The sequence below is a fragment of the Lepidochelys kempii genome, chromosome 5 (genome assembly GCF_965140265.1).
Source record: "Lepidochelys kempii isolate rLepKem1 chromosome 5, rLepKem1.hap2, whole genome shotgun sequence".
NCBI lineage: Eukaryota > Metazoa > Chordata > Testudines > Cheloniidae > Lepidochelys > Lepidochelys kempii.
Genome location: NC_133260.1, coordinates 31,986,272 through 32,005,310, shown reverse-complemented (window position 1 = coordinate 32,005,310; position 19,039 = coordinate 31,986,272). Strand labels below are relative to the sequence as shown.

General features: G+C 41.0%; 1 protein-coding gene across 3 annotated transcripts in view; it reads left to right on the top strand.

Moving 5' to 3' along the window:
- The first annotated feature begins 460 nt into the window (after positions 1-460).
- Positions 461-19,039, top strand: part of HCN1 (hyperpolarization activated cyclic nucleotide gated potassium channel 1) — a 315,989-nt gene continuing 297,410 nt past the window's right edge. The window contains exon 1 of one of the 3 annotated variants that reach the window (XM_073343907.1): positions 461-1,312. In XM_073343907.1, coding sequence (XP_073200008.1) covers positions 942-1,312 — 371 coding nt within the window. In that variant the 5' untranslated portion in view covers positions 461-941. The remainder of the gene's footprint in view (positions 1,313-19,039) is intronic. The other 2 variants (XM_073343906.1, XM_073343905.1) reach the window with 2 other exon arrangements.

The following is a 19,039-nucleotide window of genomic DNA, read 5'->3' as shown; positions in this document are numbered from 1 at the left end:
TAATGTCCATTTCTGCTCTGGTGGTAGGTTGCTATAGGGTGCAACACCCTGCCCGCTGTCTCTTTCCTTTCCCCCAGGGGTTGGCATAGTTTTTTCCCTCTTTTTTTTTTTTTTTAACAAGAAAGTCTTTGATCATATGTGATCATTTTAATACCAGGCCTCCCACATATTTCAGACACAGGATTAAAAATCACCACTCTTTCTGAGTCTTTCTCTTGCCAAATTGTTTGCACAGGTGTGCACGTACACATGTACACAAGCGCAGTCTCTCTCTCTCTCCCGCACACAGGCACAGAGTGACAACCCCAGACGAAAGGCACACCGTGGCCCTACACCGTGACCGCAGAAACAGGCTCATGTGCCACACAGGCGCAGGGGCACGCGCCGGTGCTTTCGGTGCACACACAGAGAGCTCTGCTGCCTACACCAGGCACAACACAACCTGCTTTTGAGTCTGTGGCTCCCAGTCGCGTGGACACAGGCAATCCCACGCACCTGCTTCCAGAGGGACGCACGTGCAGTTAAAGATAGACACACGGAGCGAGGCGCGCACACGCAGGCTCTCTCTCGCCCTCCCCTGTCTCCCACACACGCCCTTCCGCTCCCTCCTCCCCCTTCCCAGCTCCCGAGCCCCTCAAGGACTCCGGGGCGCTCAATGTCAGGCGCAGGGAAGCGGGCGGCCGGGCAGAGCGCGGTGCGGCGTTGCCGCCAGCAGAGGGCAGGCGAAGGGAGCGGTGCGGGCGCCGCGGCTTCCCTCCCTCTGTCCCCGGCGTGTCAGTACCGGCTGGGCTCGCAATGCCAGGAGCAGCAGAGGGGCTGAGCTGCTGAAGGGCACCGGCGGCGGCTGCAGGGAGGAAGGCGGCCGGCCCGCTGGCTGCGCTGCCCCGGACTCCCAGTGCCGCAGGAGCCCGGGCCAGGCTGGAGAGCGCTCCCCCCGCAGCATGGAGGCGGGCAAGCCGAGCTCCTCGCCCGGCAGCCGGGACGATGGCAGCGGCAGCGCCAACGCCTTGCAGGCGAAGCCGGCGGAGAAGGCGCTGGGCAGCCCGGGCGGCGGGAAGGAGCACGGCAACTCGGTATGCTTCAAAGTGGACGGCGGCAGCGGCGGCGGCGAGGAGCCCGGGGTGGGCTTGGAGGAGGCCGAGGGCTCCGGGCGGCAGTACGGCTTCATGCAGCGCCAGTTCACTTCCATGCTGCAGCCCGGGGTCAACAAATTCTCCCTCCGCATGTTCGGCAGCCAGAAGGCGGTGGAGAAGGAGCAGGAAAGGGTTAAAACTGCGGGGTTCTGGATCATACACCCCTACAGCGACTTCAGGTGAGTGCCCCCCCACGCTCCCCACCCCCCACCCCAGGGGAGAGCTGCCCCGGGGCGAGGGCCGGCGGCGGCTCACGGGTGCCTTCTGCACGCAGGGACCCCCGCCCCTCCGCTTCAGCGTGGCGGCTCCCCCCTGAAAAAGAAAGGCACCCCCACCCCTCCAGGCAGCGCGCTGGACAAACTTTGGCAAATAAAGTGGAGCCAGTCGTGCAGAGCGCCGCCGTTTGTAGCTTTGCGCCCCCGGGCACGCTGCCAGTCCCCCATTGTGTGCACGCTGCAGCGTGTCTCATGGCCGGGCGCTGGGGACTGTCTCTGGGCGGAAAGGCGTTCGGGGGCGGTGGGAAGGAGCTGCCTGCGGGCAGGCGGCGTGGTCCCGTGTGTGGAGTGTGGCTCTGGGTGGGTGCCCACCACGCGCACGCCTCGGGGTAGCCTGGCGTGGCAGCTGGCGTCTCTTGTCTTCTTCAGACGCCTTATGAACCCAGTGCCATGGCCAGCAACGAAAGCCCCACCAGGCTGTGCAAGGGCAGGACCTGAAACCCAGCGCTGGGTTCCGAGTCCGAGAGGGGGTTTCGGGGAAGGGGGGGGGGGAGAGTGCTTCCAGCAAACGCCCGGCGACCTTGGCTACGAGTCTGTGATTCAAACTTTAGGGGTGAGGGGGGTTGTCTCTTCCGGTCCCAAATCTATGTAATGCAGCTTCACGGGGAGAAGGAGGAAACAGGCAAGGCAGAGAGGAAAAGGTCAAGACAAGAGTTGGTCCGAAAACAGCCAAGCTGGAGGGTACTTTTTGCCAGTCGGTTCATTGTGTGAAGGTTGCAAACGCTTGAGACAGACATCCCTTGTCCTGTTATTTTAGAGCGAGAACTCGCTGTTCCAGCTTTGCAATTTGATGCTGAACGCACGGCGTGAGCTCTTCAGAAATATTTAAAGGTTATATATTCATGTGACTAAAATGCATGGACTTGAACTAGGTGGACTGAGGGGGAATGGAGGTTTTCTTAATGATTTTTTTTTTTTTTGCACAGAAAGAGGTTTGTTCCTATTTAATTTACCTGGAGCTTGAAAGTCATCTAGCGAGCGCTCCCACCTTGAGCTATAACGTTGTGTACTAGGGAGAAGGAAAACACGTAGAATTTCTACCCGGTCCCTAAGTGGGAGCTAGCCGTGGTGCTGAATGATATGGTTTCTGAAAATCTCGGGCCAATGCTAAGTATAACCTTGGAATCTCTGCCCTTGTGTTTCTTGGAATATGAAGTATGTCAATGTCCATGTATACCGCAGAAAATATAATTGTGCCTTTCTTAGTCCTTTAAATGCCAAAGAAAGGGCACAAAAGATGCTGAAGAAGCAGGCAATGTTAAGAATCCATGACCGTTTCATTTTAATCCATTAATAGTTGGTTTGAAAGCATTTCCAAATCCATGAGGTCTGTCAGGTAATATAAAGCTAGAAAGGTTCCGTAGTATCCTCACAGTAGGGGAAAATGACCTTGCCCAAATCAGAAAAAGCTTATTTTGTTTCACATAGTGCTACATTGTTGTACTATGCCAGGAATATATTGGAGCTCATGCTTCAAAGGAACTCAGAAATCACTTATTTATTTTTATTTTTTCAAATACTATACAAAATTTGCTTATTATTTAAGTATATTATGAACTTTAACTGCACACATATTTTTCCAGAAATAAAATTAGAGTGCAATATGACTTTTTATAGTTAAAACAGTAAATGCAGTATTCAATTAGAATGTTAATGTCAACATATTTTGATTGGCTATAAAACATAAAAATACACAATTAACATAAAATATATTTCCAAAAGGTACAACAATAAACATTTAGGGAGAACTGTATTTATATTAAAAATCAATTCTCGTGAAGAATTAGTTGTTTTACTACATAGTAAGAATTGGTTGGCTGCCTTTGTAAAATTTATTAATCACAATTATAGTAGTACTTTCTGAAATAATAAATGTGCTTAAAAGGGTTGATAGTGTAAGTAAGCAATTCATCAATCTCTTCATATACATAGAATAGTGAGTGAATGTCATAGAAAGGGATACACCTGTTTAAATCAAATAGTTGCACTGTTCTGTTAAAGAAAGAAGTAGGTTAAATAGTACATTTTTCAAAAGAAGTGAAAGAGAGATTCTTATTAAATCCTTGGTTCCAAAGGGACTATTTGCAGTGTGATGTATCACTCAATGGGATGTACTGGAACCTTGCATTCAAGCCCAAGTAAAGGTCAGCACAGCTATGAAAGGAGCAGAGCAGTCACTAAATTGTGACTCTCAGAGTCACGCTTCAATCCCTGCTTTCTCCTTGTTCCCTGGGGGAAGTAAATTTTATTAGCTCTTTTCTTGGAATAATTTTTTCCCCCTTTCCATGCTAGCTCAGCTGCACTGGCAGGTGCATGGGGAGAGGAGAGCGGGGAGTCAAGCTCCACCTATTCCCCACTTGTCCACCCACATCCTTCCTGCCTAGGAAGGGAATGTAGCAGCCTACGCAGGGTCTGGTGATGTGCATATCATGCACAGGCAATTAAGGAGGTTGATTATGCCCCCTTGTTTCCCTGCATGGGTGGGCAGCCAGGCTCACAGTTCAAACTAGAGTGAGTAATGGCACAGTCTTGAATTTTGGACAAATGTAGAACATGAGTAACTTTACTCATGTGAGTATTTCCATTAAAATCAAGAGGACTACTCCTGTGATTAAAGTTATTCAGGAGTACGTAGTTGCAGAATTGGATTCTTAAATGATATATACAGTAAAATAATATTTTATGTGATATTAGTTTATGAATGAAATAGATTTCTGCCTTACAAGTGAAACATTTTATGCTGATAGTCTCAGATGAAGTAGATCAGTACTTCTCAAGCTATCTGATGTGGGGGACCGGCATTTTTTTTCCCCAACGTGTGCGCAGACCGGCAGCTGATGGCTTGCGGACCGGCAGCGGTCCGCGGACCACCACTTTGAGCAGCACTGAAGTAGATAACACTTATACTGAAGGAATTCTAACACACAATAAGGACTGAATCTTTTCAATTTTTTTTCCAATGAGAGCAGATAGTACTTCACCCATGGCAGTACTGGGTCTGGTATGTGCTTGAACTAGTTGTATTTTGCAAATAAATAAAATAAATAAATAAATAAATGGGATGGGTGGGAGATAAATGTACTTTATTATGTCAAAAATTACATGTAATCATTCATACAGATTAGTTCCACAGCTTCTTTTTTTAAGTCCTAGTGGTGGTTTTAAGGCCAGGTTGATACATAGTTTTTGTACCCGTATGATTGCTTCAGTTAGAGGTGTGATTTTTATTGGAATAGGTATACTGGTGCAACTGACTTAGTGTGAATGCAGTTATGCATGTAAAAAAGGGACCATATACAGGTATAGCTTATTTCCCTTCCTAAACAGGAAATAGATATACCAATATATAGACCTTCATACCAATATAACTGCATCTCCATTAGGATGGTTGCACCACTTTAACTCTACAACTCTTGTGTATAGACAAGGCCTAAAGGTATCTTGGACCCATAATTGCACTATGAATGCCTGTTATACTAGCATTTTAATATGGTATATAAAATCATTTTCTTTCATTCTTCTACTTTAAGTGCCTCTTCACATTTGCATTTCACTATCAAGATAATATTATAAAAAGTAAATATTTGACAGCATCAGACTGGAAAGACACTGAGTAATATAGCTCCTAAAATAGTAAAATTATTATTAACTAATTCCATCACCAATACAAAAGGCATAGATGCTTTTTAAATGTCTCTGTAGAAAAGAAAGTTGGGCATCAAGTGTAAATTATAAAAACATGAGAATATTGTGTTAACTATGTCAAATGCGGGCAATTTCTGACATGGATTGTTGTACTTTTGTGTTGTTTTCCCCTGCTGCTGAAAATTTTCAGTGCATGAAATTTACTTGAAACATTCTTTTTTGCTTTAGATCAAATATTGATAAAATTCCCCTTAAAATACACTGTGGGCTTTTGTGTAAGATTACCTACTGTACAATATTTTGTTGTGTGGATGTCATGGCTTTTAAATTCCTTCATTCCCTTCCCTGACCTTTTTTTTTTTTTAATGGTATGAACAGTAGTGTGGAAAGCTCATTGCATGATCTGTAAAAACTCAGTAATTCGATTCAGTTGCTAAAATTGTTGCTGTGTTTAGCACCATGTTTTCTGGAAGCATTAGCTTGTCTGTGCTGCAGAGAAGATTGTGTTCTCTATCATATGTGTATGCTTTTGGGGAAATAAGTTCCATAAGTATTACGTAGTTTCCCTGTAAAGAGACCATTTGTTTCCAGTAGTCTCTTGCAAGAGAACAACTCCATCTTCTGGGGTTTAATGTCTAATTAGCAAACCATTATGTAAGCTCTGTACTAAATACATGTCAGAAACTCTGTAGAATGCCTCCATTTATCTCTTCACAATCTAGCAGTGATTACTGAATCTGTAACCCTGGATAAGATTTCCTTTTGACTGTGATAAACACACTGTTGTAACTCATACAATTGTTTTTGTTACGGGGTGTAAAATGCTGAGTGTCTCCTGTGGGATGTAGAGTGTGCTCAGATCCATTGAAATCAATGGGCTTGCTCACATGTGTAAGGACTACCCATGTAAAAGAGAGTTGCAGTATTGGGCCCTTAATCTATCAAGCATGCTGTGAAATATATCACAAATAAAGAGATATTTGAGTTACTCTGAATGAATCACTTGTTTTTGTATATGTTTTACTCATTAGATCACATGCTGATTAATGTATTTAATGGTTAACCTTGAAGTAGTGTGACTTATTCATTATCCACTTCCTCTATTAGGGATATTTTATATGTCTGATTTTCAATCGGGTGCTTGCCCCCTAATTACTCAATCCTGCAACACTTAGACACATCAGTAGTCCTATTAGCTTCATTGGGACTGCTCATTTGTGTTAGGGTCTCAGGGTCAAGCCCTATGAAATCTTTCTTTTATACATGACAGACTCACAGATCAGCTCACATCTTCATAGAATCTATGCAGTTGTGCATATATTCTATAATATCAGCCAGTATACAGTACATACAAAAGTGTATTAGGAAACAAAAGAGAAAACCTTAAGATTTAGAAGGGTGGATATTTTGCTTTACAAAAATGCCATTCAACTCTTGACAGTTTTAACTGTCAGAATCCCTGTGCTGAAATCTTCTATGTTAGGAGTGCAAATCCTCCTCCTTTTATAATACCTGAAAAAGAAAAAAAAATGAAGACAGTTCTAAAAGTTCAGCAGAAAACTTCAGGGTTTAGTGACTGGAAATGGGGTGTGCCAGATTCAAAGCTTAAATGCAACTAATATTATACAATGGTGGTATTTATTTATATTGCATCTACCCGGATCCACAAAAGTGCCCTAATCCCAGTTTGGGCTCCACTGCGATCCACAGAACTCCTGCCAAACCCTGTAGGCACTCACACTTACTTGATGCCTAAGTTTTCAGAGTAAAAATGTCCTAGGTACCTCTATGTTTCTGACTCTGAGCATGTGCATTGTTGCCTCCCTCTAGGCATTCGGATGCCTATCACCCTCCTAAGTCCTAGAACAATTTACAAACCCAGGGAAGATAAGTATTCAGCCACTTAAATCGTGTATGGGGCCTGATCCTGTATGCATGCTCATCGGCTGCCTATTGGATTGGATCCCATTTAAATCTGGCCATGGAAGGTGGTGGTGCTACTCACTTGATTATATGTTTTAGCCCAATAGTTAGAGCACTCACAGGGGATGTGGGCAACACAGGTTCAATTTCCCCCTCTCAACACTAGTACAGCAATTCTTATGAACAAAACTTTTACAGAACATGAACTCTTCCTTTTGTGTGCATGAAAATGGAGAAATATAGGATAGTTTGAGTATAAAAAATGTCATTGACTTTTGGCCTTTTGCTTACTATATTCCCACAACTTTTGAATTTTTTACTGAGCGCATACTACATTAGCTAACAGCTGACATGACAAAATTGCAGCCTTAACTCAGTTCACTGAAGCATTTCATCAATACTTCCTGGCAATAAGGTCTACTAAGCTTTGAAATAGTTTCCCAGCTGAAGTAGCAGATGTTCCATCATTTCAGACATTTCAGAGTAGACTGGACAAAGTAATAGGAAGTGTAATGTAGGGTCTAAAACTTTGTCTTCATGGAGGAGGGATGGACTAGATGACACAATAGGTGTTTTCCATCTCTGATTTCTATATTTTAATTTGTATAATGTCTCACTGATGGCAGTCACTATATGACTTGTTTGTTTAATGCTCAATTATCCAACTTGACTAACTAAAGTTAGTCATCAATATTTATTTTAGATATCTAAATACCAGTTACAAATACTTTTGTTAACATTTAGGTGCATCTATAGTATCCCAAGTGGATGGGGGACATGGTTTCTTGCCCTCAGTCCTCTCACCATTATCAAGCAGAGCTGATCAGATATGCAAGTGAAAGCATGCTTCCCTTTCTAAGGTTACTGCAGCAGGCCCACATCCTCTGTACACCCTAATACTCTGGGAAGGACTGTGCCTTCATTTATTTAAAGAAATCATTTCATTTTACTGATATGTTAGCCTTATGGTGAAGATAGTGTAGAATTAAAGTGCATGGTCTCAGCCTAAGCGCATTTCCAGTATTTCACTAGAGTGGTGTTGTACTCTCATGTAATAGTACATCCATTACGTTGCAGCTCAGAATTAAAATATGCAATTTTCTATAGCATTTTTTCTCTCTTCTTTTTACAGGCAGGTCAGTATTTCTAATTTACAAACAAATTCTAAGAAAGTTAATTTAGATGCAGCAATATATCTAGTCACAGCGGGAAAAAGAACTCAATACACTTAGCAAAAAAAAAAAATCCAAACTCTCATTTTTTCAATCTACTTTCAGTTTAACTTAGAATTTTCCCATAAATTCTGTAGCACCCAAGGAAAGTGCACATCAGTTCTTGTTCTTCATAAGAAATGTTCATCTTTTAGTATTCAGCCAGTCTCTGCACATTCTAAACAAATATATGTATGTGTACTGTGTTCACTTGTGCCTCTAGAACATGGTGCTTCTTGGGCATTTTTGAGTCTTTACAATGTTATGAATGATGATTAATTGTATCATGGTAATTTTTCACCTTTGCTTCCTGTACTATTTGCTGATTTGTTTGGACTACAATGATATAAAGTTCTTGATTTTATTTTCTTTTGAAACTTATATGTTGTGAGATCAGCATGATATTTGGAGTTGGACCAGAAGATACAGGTTACATTGTTCTGATGAGCCGCCAATCACTGTATTTTGCAACCTTTTTGTTGGCCAATTATACTAGGCAGCATTGGCATCCACTTCAGTAGAGCTCTATCCTTGTTTGTCATTTTATAAAGGTATTTCTGGAGTGACCCAGTTGGAGGAATTTGAAGCTAGTGTATTGGTTGGTGAATGCATGACATAGTGATTAGACTGCAGAACTGAGAACCAAAGTTGTTGGGTTTATTCCCAGCTTCACCCATAACTTACTTTGGCAAACTAAAATGACCTCTAAATTTTGAATGTCTCTGTTTTGAGTGTCCAGTGTGAGACAGCTAGGTGTCTCAAGACGCTCAGAAATAATACCTACTTACCTAAGAGGAATATTGAATATTGTGAGGCTTAATTAATGTTTGTAAAGTTATTTTCAGAGTCTCAGATGGAAGGCATGATATAAATCCAAAGCATTATTTTTATGAGAAAAATATAAATGTACAAACAGTGAAAATTCACTTAGTTTTCTGAAGTATGAATTTCTCAAGCAATGTCCTGTCTCCTTGTGCTTTCACCCGTAAGTGCAAGAGCCCTACCTTTCTATCAACATGACATTTTTAAGAGAAGAAACTCTTAACCTAGTTTGCACCATTTAATTTTTAACCTTACAGTACAGTGCTTGTTAATTGCTTGAAAGGCCTTTAGCCATCTATTTCCTTGGTTCTTTCCCAGAGGCTTGATTTAATTTTAAAAATCAGAATATTCAGTTCTAATTATTGGTGGGCTCATTCTAGACGTATAGCAAGGTATGTTAATAACCAAAAACTGTATCAGCTGGAGTCAACGTCAGTGATACTTCAAGGACACTGTCATTTAGCTTTCAAAAAAATTGTATGTTGGTAGTCAGGATCCAGAAATTCAAGCAAGTTGCATGATATTTTGAAATGGACCCTTTCCCCCCTAGACTCCTAATATTTCTGCTTTTGTTCATGGTGCAACTTAGGACAAAGCCAGAATAGACCTGTTTTGGGAAAACATTTATTTCATTTCCACAGAAATACTTTCCATCAGTCTGCAGAATAAAATAACTTAAGGCCAAATTCTGGTCTCAGTTACATTGGTGAAATTCCCTCAGTGGAGGTTGTAACTGTGTAACTGAAAGCAGAATTTGGCCCTTATTGGCCCTTCCACTCTACGTTATATAGAAATCTTATTCAATGAAGTATGTTTTTCAGTAAATTGTTGATTGATATCCTAAAAGATTTCAACACACTGCTGTGTCATATCAACATATTTTCCAAATATTAAAAAAAATCACAAATAAATATATTAAAATAGGTACTTGTTATGCCATGTAGCTTGTTTTGTCTTGAATAGGTAAATGCTGAAATAAGACAGATTCTTTCGAATATGAGACTAGAAATGGTCAAAGCAGTAAAAGAGTTTAATTATAAACAATAGTCACCGGGCCTCCATGGGTCACAACTGAGAATACCAAATTCAGGACAAACTGCTGAAAAATAGGGCAGATATACCCCAAAACTGGAGGTTATTCTCCCATGAGATACACCAAACCAGCAACAAAAGTAAACTTCTGTTTCACCACACTGGTGAAGTCAGACAGCAGTTTTCTTAAGCATTCCAGTTCTTATATCACCAACAAAAACACTAGACTTAGAGATGAGTGGTTCTTTAAAACCAATTTAATCAAATAAAGGGTTCTTCTGATCCCAAAGGACCAGCAACACACCCAAGTCAATTTCCAATTTAGATCTTACCCAAAAATCACGCTGTTGCCAATTCTTTAGTATCTCACATCTAAAGGTTTATTTATAAAAAGAAAGAAAGAAAGTAAGAAGAGTAAGAGTTAAAATTGGTTATAGGAGTCAAATACATATAATAATTGAAAAGTTCTTGGATCAGGCTTGTAGCAGTGATGGAATAAACTGCTGGCTTAAGTTAAGTCTCTGGTTGCTTCCAAATCATTGGAAGGTCCTCGATTCCTTGGCTAGAATGCACCCTTTAGTATAAATCCATTGTCCAGAGTTTGAGCAGGAAAGAGGCAAAATGGAGATGTTTCCAGTGCCTTTTATAGCTTCTCCCATGTGGAGGGAAACCCATTGTTCTCACTGTGGAAAACTACAGCAACAAGATGGTGTTTGGAGTCGCAAGGGCAAGTCATGTGTCCATGTCTGATGCCGCTTAGTCATAGTAGAAACCATTACCTATACTTCAAATAGCGTGTTCACAGGAAAGTCCATTCAGGGTAGGTGGGTGCCTTCCATTGTGAGTTAAATGTTCTTTTGATGGGCCGCTCAATTTGAATAGTTCCTCCAAGAGGTTCTGGCTAATTACCTTGTGGGCATTACCCCAGGAGCAAACATTTAGAAATACAGGTATAGAGCCAATACTCATAACTTCAAATACAAAAATGATACGTGTATACAAATCGCATAATTATATTCAGCAAAGCATAACCTTTCCATAGACACCTTCCTTGACCTTTGTACAAGATTTGTTGCAATTATATAACAGTGGTAGCAACAATGATCTACATGGTTATAGTTTATCGATAACGTCACAACAATTATAAAGTTAAGTTTGATAGTGTTTGGAATGAATCTGTTTTTTGCAATTTTTTCCCTTTATCTATCAAAAGAGGAAAAATGAAAAGCAAGCATTGCAAATATCCTTTAACAACATGATACTAAATACCATGGACCAATTTCTGCTTTCAATTACACATGTACAACCTTACTGAAGACAAACCAATTTAAATAAAAATGTGGCTTGTTGCCTTTTGAGTGTTTTGTCTTTTTTTAGTACAACTTTAGGCTCCAATCCTGCCAAAATGTATTCATATGCTTAATTTAAAGCATGTGAATAGTCCCACAAGAGTTAAGCATGCCTGTGTTTGCAGGACTGGGGCCTGAATCTCAAATCATGTACATAATATACTGATGACTTGCAAATTTGCTTCTATCACCATACTAAAGAGTTTGTCAATCTTCAAGTACTGACACTATCTCTGGATTTCAGAGGCTTTTTGATGACACTCTCCCTCCTCCCAAACCAATTAAAATCCATGAAAGAGCCTCTCTATGCTTGTATGACTGGCTGATTTCAATGGAAATCAGGAGCCTAAATACTTTTGTGTATTGGGACCGTAGACAAGTGACCTAAAGAAAGTTAGAGTAGTCAGAGCTGTGGGCAATATGAGGAGATTTTGCAGTAATAAACATAAAATCCTGCACCAAGGAGAAGAAATAAACAGAACAGATACAGAAGGAACAGATACAGAAGGAACTGTTCAGAACAGATACAGAAGGAACTGTTCAGAAGGAAGGTCCTGTGGTGAGGATACAGAAGGTGTTGAGAGGAGGCCATGGGGAAGTAACCCAGGGAGTTGTAGCTGTCACACAGGTGTTACACAAAATACTGTAGACAGCTGTGATCCACAGGGCCCTGGACTGGAACCTGGAGTAGAGGGTGGGCCCGGGATCCCCCCAACTCCTTATTGGATACAGAAGGAGTTGACCTGGGCTGTGGGTCCCACCAGAGGGGAAAGTCCCTGGTCTGTTCCCCGACCCACTGGGTGGACCAGCGGAGACTGTGGGGATTGTTCTCCTTCCTTTTCCCCATGCTGACCAGTGATGAGGTTAGCTGAGTGAATGGCACGTTTGAGCCACTAGCAAAAGTGGCCAAACTGAGGGCTGCCGTGAATCTCTGAGGCAAGCAAATCCGCCAATAAGTGCAGGACTCACCAAGACAGAGGAGGAGCTTTGTCACAGTACATAAAAGGTTGTTACAAGGAGGAGGGAGAAAAATTATTCTCCTGAACCTCTGAGGATAGGACAAGAAGCATGGGCTTAAATTGTGGCAAGGGCGGTTTAGGTTGGACATTAGGCAAAACTTCCTAACTGTCAGGGTGGTTAAGCACTGGAATAAATTTCACAGGGAGGTTGTGAAATCTCCATCATTGGAGGTTTTTAAGAGCAGGCTAGACAATACTAGAAAATACTTAGTGCAGGGGATTGGACTAGATGAACTCTCAAGGTCCCTTCCAGTCCAGTGAGTCTACGATTCTGTGAAAATGGGGGGAACCCCAGAGTGTCAGTCATCCTCCTCGTCATCTTCATGGTCCTAATTGTGACCAGTGGGTGTCACCTGGGGTGTTCCAAAGCACACAGAATGAGATACAGCTTTTATAATGGTACACTGATGCCCACTGGGGTCCATACATCTTTATGAAGGTTTCAACCCCCTTTTCCTTATCTACACTTCCACACTCAACTAAATGTAGGGTGCCCCACTTTTTATAGGCTAACTTGTTAGTTCCCCTTACATTTATTAACATTTACTTTATTCAACCACCATAAAGACATGGTTAGCATATTATAATACCCTATGTCTGCAAAAATCCCCCAAATACTCTAACTGGCTTTAACTGGTACATTACAGAACATAGCTCCTAAATACCAGCAGTATAAAACACTTAATGCAGCATTCTGTCTCATGACATCTTGTGATATAAGATCATTGCTCTCTTGTGACAGCTTACAATCATTCTAGGGTCACTTATTGGGTAGTTGCTTTTGTCAAATCTTTCCTTAGGCCTGGGGTCTCGTTTGGCTAAGCTAAATATCTTACAAAGCTGAGGCCTGTAGACTCTATGTTACAACATTAATTAATACTTATATTTATGATATAGAGGTGACATATACCTGATAACTTTGTAGCCAAGGATAAAATATATTGTCTAACTGGATGTTTTAGTTAATAGTGGGTTTCAGCATAAATCCCTGCCTGTCTGTTTGAATTGTTCATAACTGACAGTCTATATACTATATGGATTAAAGCAAATTAACATTTCTTCTCTTAAAAACTTAAACCTATCTTTCTTAAGGAACATTAACATCTGACTAAAAATGTTTTCCCAAATCTCTCAAATAAAATCTCTTCTGCTCAAAGAAAGATCCATGTTCATTATATTTAGTCAACTGAATTTAAAGTGAACCTGGCTGAAAAGTGAAAATAGACTTTAACTCGTGTTTTTTCAACCTAGTACATTAAGAGAAGTTTCCTTCTAGTTTGTCAAAACAATAATAGTTTTAACTGTTAGAAATAATTTTACTTTTACTTTTCATGATTATATTTTCAGATCATAAGTCTGTGATTGAAACTTCTATGAGTGCTAATTCTAGCAGCTTATCAGTGGTTACGGCTATAGGCAACTTTACTTGCAGGCAAACACTTTTCTTTGTCGCTCTTAACCCATACTTTGGGTTGATGATGTGAAGAGCAAGTACCGGTGCTGGGCAAAGTCACTTAAGAGTAGGAAATACTTTGTCTGAACTCTCAAAGATCAGAAAGAATTTCTGTACTATGACACTTCAAAGTGGATAGTGGAGAATAAAACATTCAACCAAAATATAAATCTTGCTGGTGAAGTAGACTGTTAAATAATTCTCTTTATATTATATTGGGTTTTGATTTTATATTGATAAATATTTATAGGTGGAGCATGTAGTTAATGTTGAGCAAGTTTTCATTCTTGAGGATTCTTTTCAGATACTTAGAACTCTATCAATCTTCTGCCTCTCACCCTGAAAACTGGCATATTTCTTCTCAGCTGTAAAGTGATTTCTTTTTCATTTTGGGGAGGAAAACACGGTTGTGTAATTACACTTTTTTGTGTGGTTTCAGAGTAACAGCCGTGTTAGTCTGTATTCGCAAAAAGAAAAGGAGTACTTGTGTGTGACATTTTTTTGACACACATTTTTGTGTGACATTATTTTGAAGAGTTCAGTTGTGTGAATGGGACAAGAGAGAAACAAAGTTTGTCAAGGACATAGCATGTAGGTCAGAAATGTGCCTTTCAGGGTTCAGGTAACATCAGTTTTCATGTAGCCAAATTACAATGGTTTTAAAATGCATTTTGTGCATACACGCTTGTTATAACTAGTGATCTGCCAACTTTCTATGTGAACTGTTAATGCACACATATACAAGTTGAATGCAAATTTCCTTTTTATAAATGGATCTGGATGTTCTACTGTAAAGATACATACATTTATTTTAAAAAAGTAAATGTCATTTCCATTAATGACATGGAATGTGACTTGTGGCAATGCTGATGACAAAGATATGTGTTGGAAAGAGGCAGAGCTCTGAAGGAGTTCTGCCTTGCTGTACTGGCTATTGTGAATATGCATATGAAATGAGGCAATAGCTCTAGCCTCACTGGTTGAACACATTTTTCAGGATAGAGCACTTTACTGCTTTCTAGCAAATAGTTGCACACTTATTTTAAAAACAGCCAGGAAAATTCCATTATTATTTGGTATTGAAGTAGTCTGCAAAGGACCTATTGAGGAATGGAGCTTCACTGCACTAAGCTCTGCACAGACATATGAAACACTGTTCCTGACCTGAAGAACTTAGTTACTGAGCTTCAGGCTGGTGGACCATGTGGGTTTTGTGCTGATCTACCTGTGTAGAGCTCAGTGAGGCTTCATAGATTCATAGATACTAAGGTCAGAAGTGACCATTATGATCATCTAGTCCGACCTCCTGCACAATGCAGGCCACAGAATCTCACCCACCCACTCATGCGAAAAACCTTCTCTGAAGCAAAATGGAACAACAAGGGACTGTAATGAACAGCACGAGCCTAAGGAGAAGGAGCAAGGGTAATACTAATATGTTTACATGGTTATACAGGCAAAAAAAAGGCACATATTGATGCAACACCCTCATTTGGAAAGCCTTACATTATAAATATTCAGGCCCCAAGGACCTTAATCTTAAAATTAGGGGAGATATTCCCACTGTATACTTCTGAGATATTGCACCTGCTAAATCCGAACAAAGTCTTGCATCCACAATATTCTGCTATTGTATGGAATTCAGAGCAGTCTGATTGTAGGAAAACCCCAGTTTGCTGTGTAGCCTCAAGTCACACCAACCCTTTTCCAGTTGAGAGATGCATACTGGAGTTGTGAGCCCACTGACAATTTATGTTAGATCAGCCTGGAAGTGCCTTAAAGAAGAAATCATAGATTGAAAATAAATATAATCAAGGACATTGTGCCTTGCTGAAGCGCTCATTATTCCCCATGCTTCAAGACAGTGGAATACTGAAGGGAAAAACAAACCTGAGTAACTTTTTCCCCAAATATGTATGGAATAAGCAGGGTCTCTGCAACAACTAAAATAAGTGACAGTTGAAATGATTTTAAAATAAAATTCAGTTTCCCCCAGGCTAGTTGAATAGGTAGAGAACAAAATGCTACATAGAGCTCATATACTGCTTTGCAATGCAAAGCTCTGTACAAACATTAAGTAATGCTAATTAATTCTTAATCACTATTGGGTAGGCATGCATTTTAAACTGACTCTTCATCTTAACTAGGATGTCCTGTGGCAATAAATAAACCAACAAAGCTTCAGTAGATTCCAGAGGTATCAAAAGCACTATATCATCAGTGAATGTAGAGTAGCGTGACTGTAAGTAAAGAGGTTTAGCAATCTGTAATGGAAGAGATGTAATTAAAAGCAAAATTCATATATTAAAATAAAACAGAAAACACTTTAGTAACAACTATGACTCACCTAGTTTTATATTTTTTCTATTTAAAATAACTCCTTTCATAACTGAAAAGTCATACAATTTATTTTGTGACTTTCTTATGAAAATTTGACTATGAAATATTAGAACTCCCACTGATTTAGAAATCAGGCTATTTAGTTTCTGGGATGATAAATGCATGTAAAATTTAAAAATTGGGATCATTCCTCACAGTGCACATGAATTGAAAATTATGGTTCAAAGGAAGGGAGTTACTGTTATCACCATTCCAGTCTGCACTCTTCAGGCTCTTCCGGTCTCCTTGCCCAGCCAGTCCTAGTCTCCCCCTCTGAGCTTCATGTCTAAGGGATTGTCTTCACTACTGTGCTACATTAGCACCAATGCAGAGCGTCGGTGAAGACATGCTACGTTTGCGGGAGAGTACTCTCCCATCGACGTAATTACTCCACCTCAATGAGAGGCAGAAGCTATATCGGCAGAGAGTGATTCCCACCAACATAGCACGGTATAAACACAGATTTATGACAATACTCCACTAGGGGGGTGGTTTTTCAACTCCTGAGTGACATAGGTTACATCAACTTAACCGGTAGACAAGCCATGAGCCCCAATCTCTTCCACCATCACAGGCTCCTTGTCCTTGCTCAGCTAGTCCTAGTCCTCCTAGCCCTGCAATCTAATGTTTTTCTTTTTCTCTCCCCTTCTCCCACCCACCATTGTCTCCCCTTTCCCTTCCCCGTGCATCTTGTCCAGTTTGTCTACGCCACCCTTATTCCTTCCACCTCCACAGTTTATTTTATTCCCTATGTGGTTTTATACCATGCTCATCACCATAGTGTCTGGTCAACATCCAGTAGTGCTTTAGGCAATGAAACTAACATCTGTTATATGTTTGGCTGCTTGTCTCGCTGTCCAGTCAGTCCCAGTTCTTCCCTTGCACCCTGACTTTTTGAAACATCTGTTTCCCTTCTCCCTACAATGGTTTCTACTCCCAGTCTCCTTGTTCAGCTGGTCTGTTTCTCCTCCTCCCCCAGCTGCTGGGCCAATCTCAGTCCCTCCCCACTCATTTCCCTCCCTGACTCCCAGTCAGTTGTCTGCAGTCTATAAGTACCTAGCCAGGGAAAACAAATTTTATAACTGAAGAAGTCCATCTGGCAGAGAACGGTATGACATGATCCAGCAAGTGGAAGTTGAAGCTAGACAAATTCAGCTTGTAAATAAGGTGTACATTTTTGACTGAGGGTAATTACCCATAAGAAAGTATAACATGTCCAAACTGTCTTCATTCCATACAACCTGCTTCAGAAAAATCCTCCATATTTTTTGGCCAAGAACAATCTCAAACCAATATCTATTGACACAGTGCAGCCAAGAGGATCTGAGCACCATCATTGCCAGGAAGCGTTGGAGATTGATCGGTCATGTGCTTTGGATGGAAACTGATTCCATCACCAGAGTAGCAATAAGATGGACACCTGAAGGCAAGTGAAAACGAGGCTGCCCGAAAACAACATGGCTAAGAGCTGTGGAAGCCGAGCTGAAAAGCCTGGGGCACAGCTGGGGAACCATTGAAAGACTTGCCAGAAACAGACAGCAGTGGAGGAGCTTCGTCACTACCCTAAGCGCCAGAGGCATAATGATGATGATGATGAATTAACCATTGGAACAATTTACCAAGGGTCACAGTGGATTCTTTATCACTGACCATTTTAAAATCAAGATTGGATGCTTTTCTAAAAGATCTGCTCTAGGAATTATTTTGGGGAAGCTCCATGGCCTGTGCTATACAGGAGGTCACACTGATGATCACAATGGTCCCTTTTGGCCTTAGAATCTATGACCCTAGATGCAGGGGGCAGGTCCATCCAGCCCATCTGTCCTGAGAGGAAGATACACAATACAGTACAAATAGAAGGATAACTAGAGAATTTTCTAAAGGAAAAATGAATTCTTTCAAAATGAGATATTAAGAAAATTGATGACGAACTAATCAGATAACATTATATTTTGTTTCAGAGTAGCAGCCGTGTTAGTCTGTATTCGCAAAAAGAAAAGGAGTACTTGTGGCACCTCAGAGACTAACCAATTTATTTGAGCATAAGCTTTCGTGAGCTACAGCTCACTTCATCGGATGCATTCAGTGGAAAATACAGTGGGGAGATTTATATACACAGAGAACATGAAACAATGGGTGTTATTATACACACTGTAAGGAGAGTGATCACTTAAGATGAGCTATTACCAGCAGGAGAGTGGGGGGAGAAAATAAAATAAACCTTTTGTAGTGATAATCAAGGTGGGCCATTTCCAGCAGTTGACAAGAACGTCTGAGGAACAGTGGGGGGTGGTGGGGGGAAATAAACATGGGGAAATAGTTTTACTTTGTGTAATGACCATCCACTCCCAGTCTCTATTCAAGCCTAAGTTAATTGTATCCAGTTTGCAAATTAATTCCAATTCAGCAGCCTCTCATTGGAGTCTGTTTTTGAAGTGTTTTTGTTGAAGAATTGCAACTTTTAGGTCTGTAATCGAGTGACCAGAGAGATTGATGTGTTCTCCGACTGGTATTTGCATGTTAAAATTCTTGACATCTGATTTGTGTCCATTCTTTTACACAGAGACTGGCCAGTTTGACCAATGTACATGGCAGAGGGGCATTGCTGGCACATGATGGCATTATCACATTGGTAGATGTGCAGGTGAACGAGCCTCTGATAGTTTGGCTGATGTGATTAGGCCCTATGATGGTGTCCCCTGAATAGATATGTGGACACAGTTGGCAACGGGCTTTGTTGCAAGGAAAGGTTCCTGGGTTAGTGGTTTTGTTGTGTGGTGTGTGGTTGCTGGTGAGCA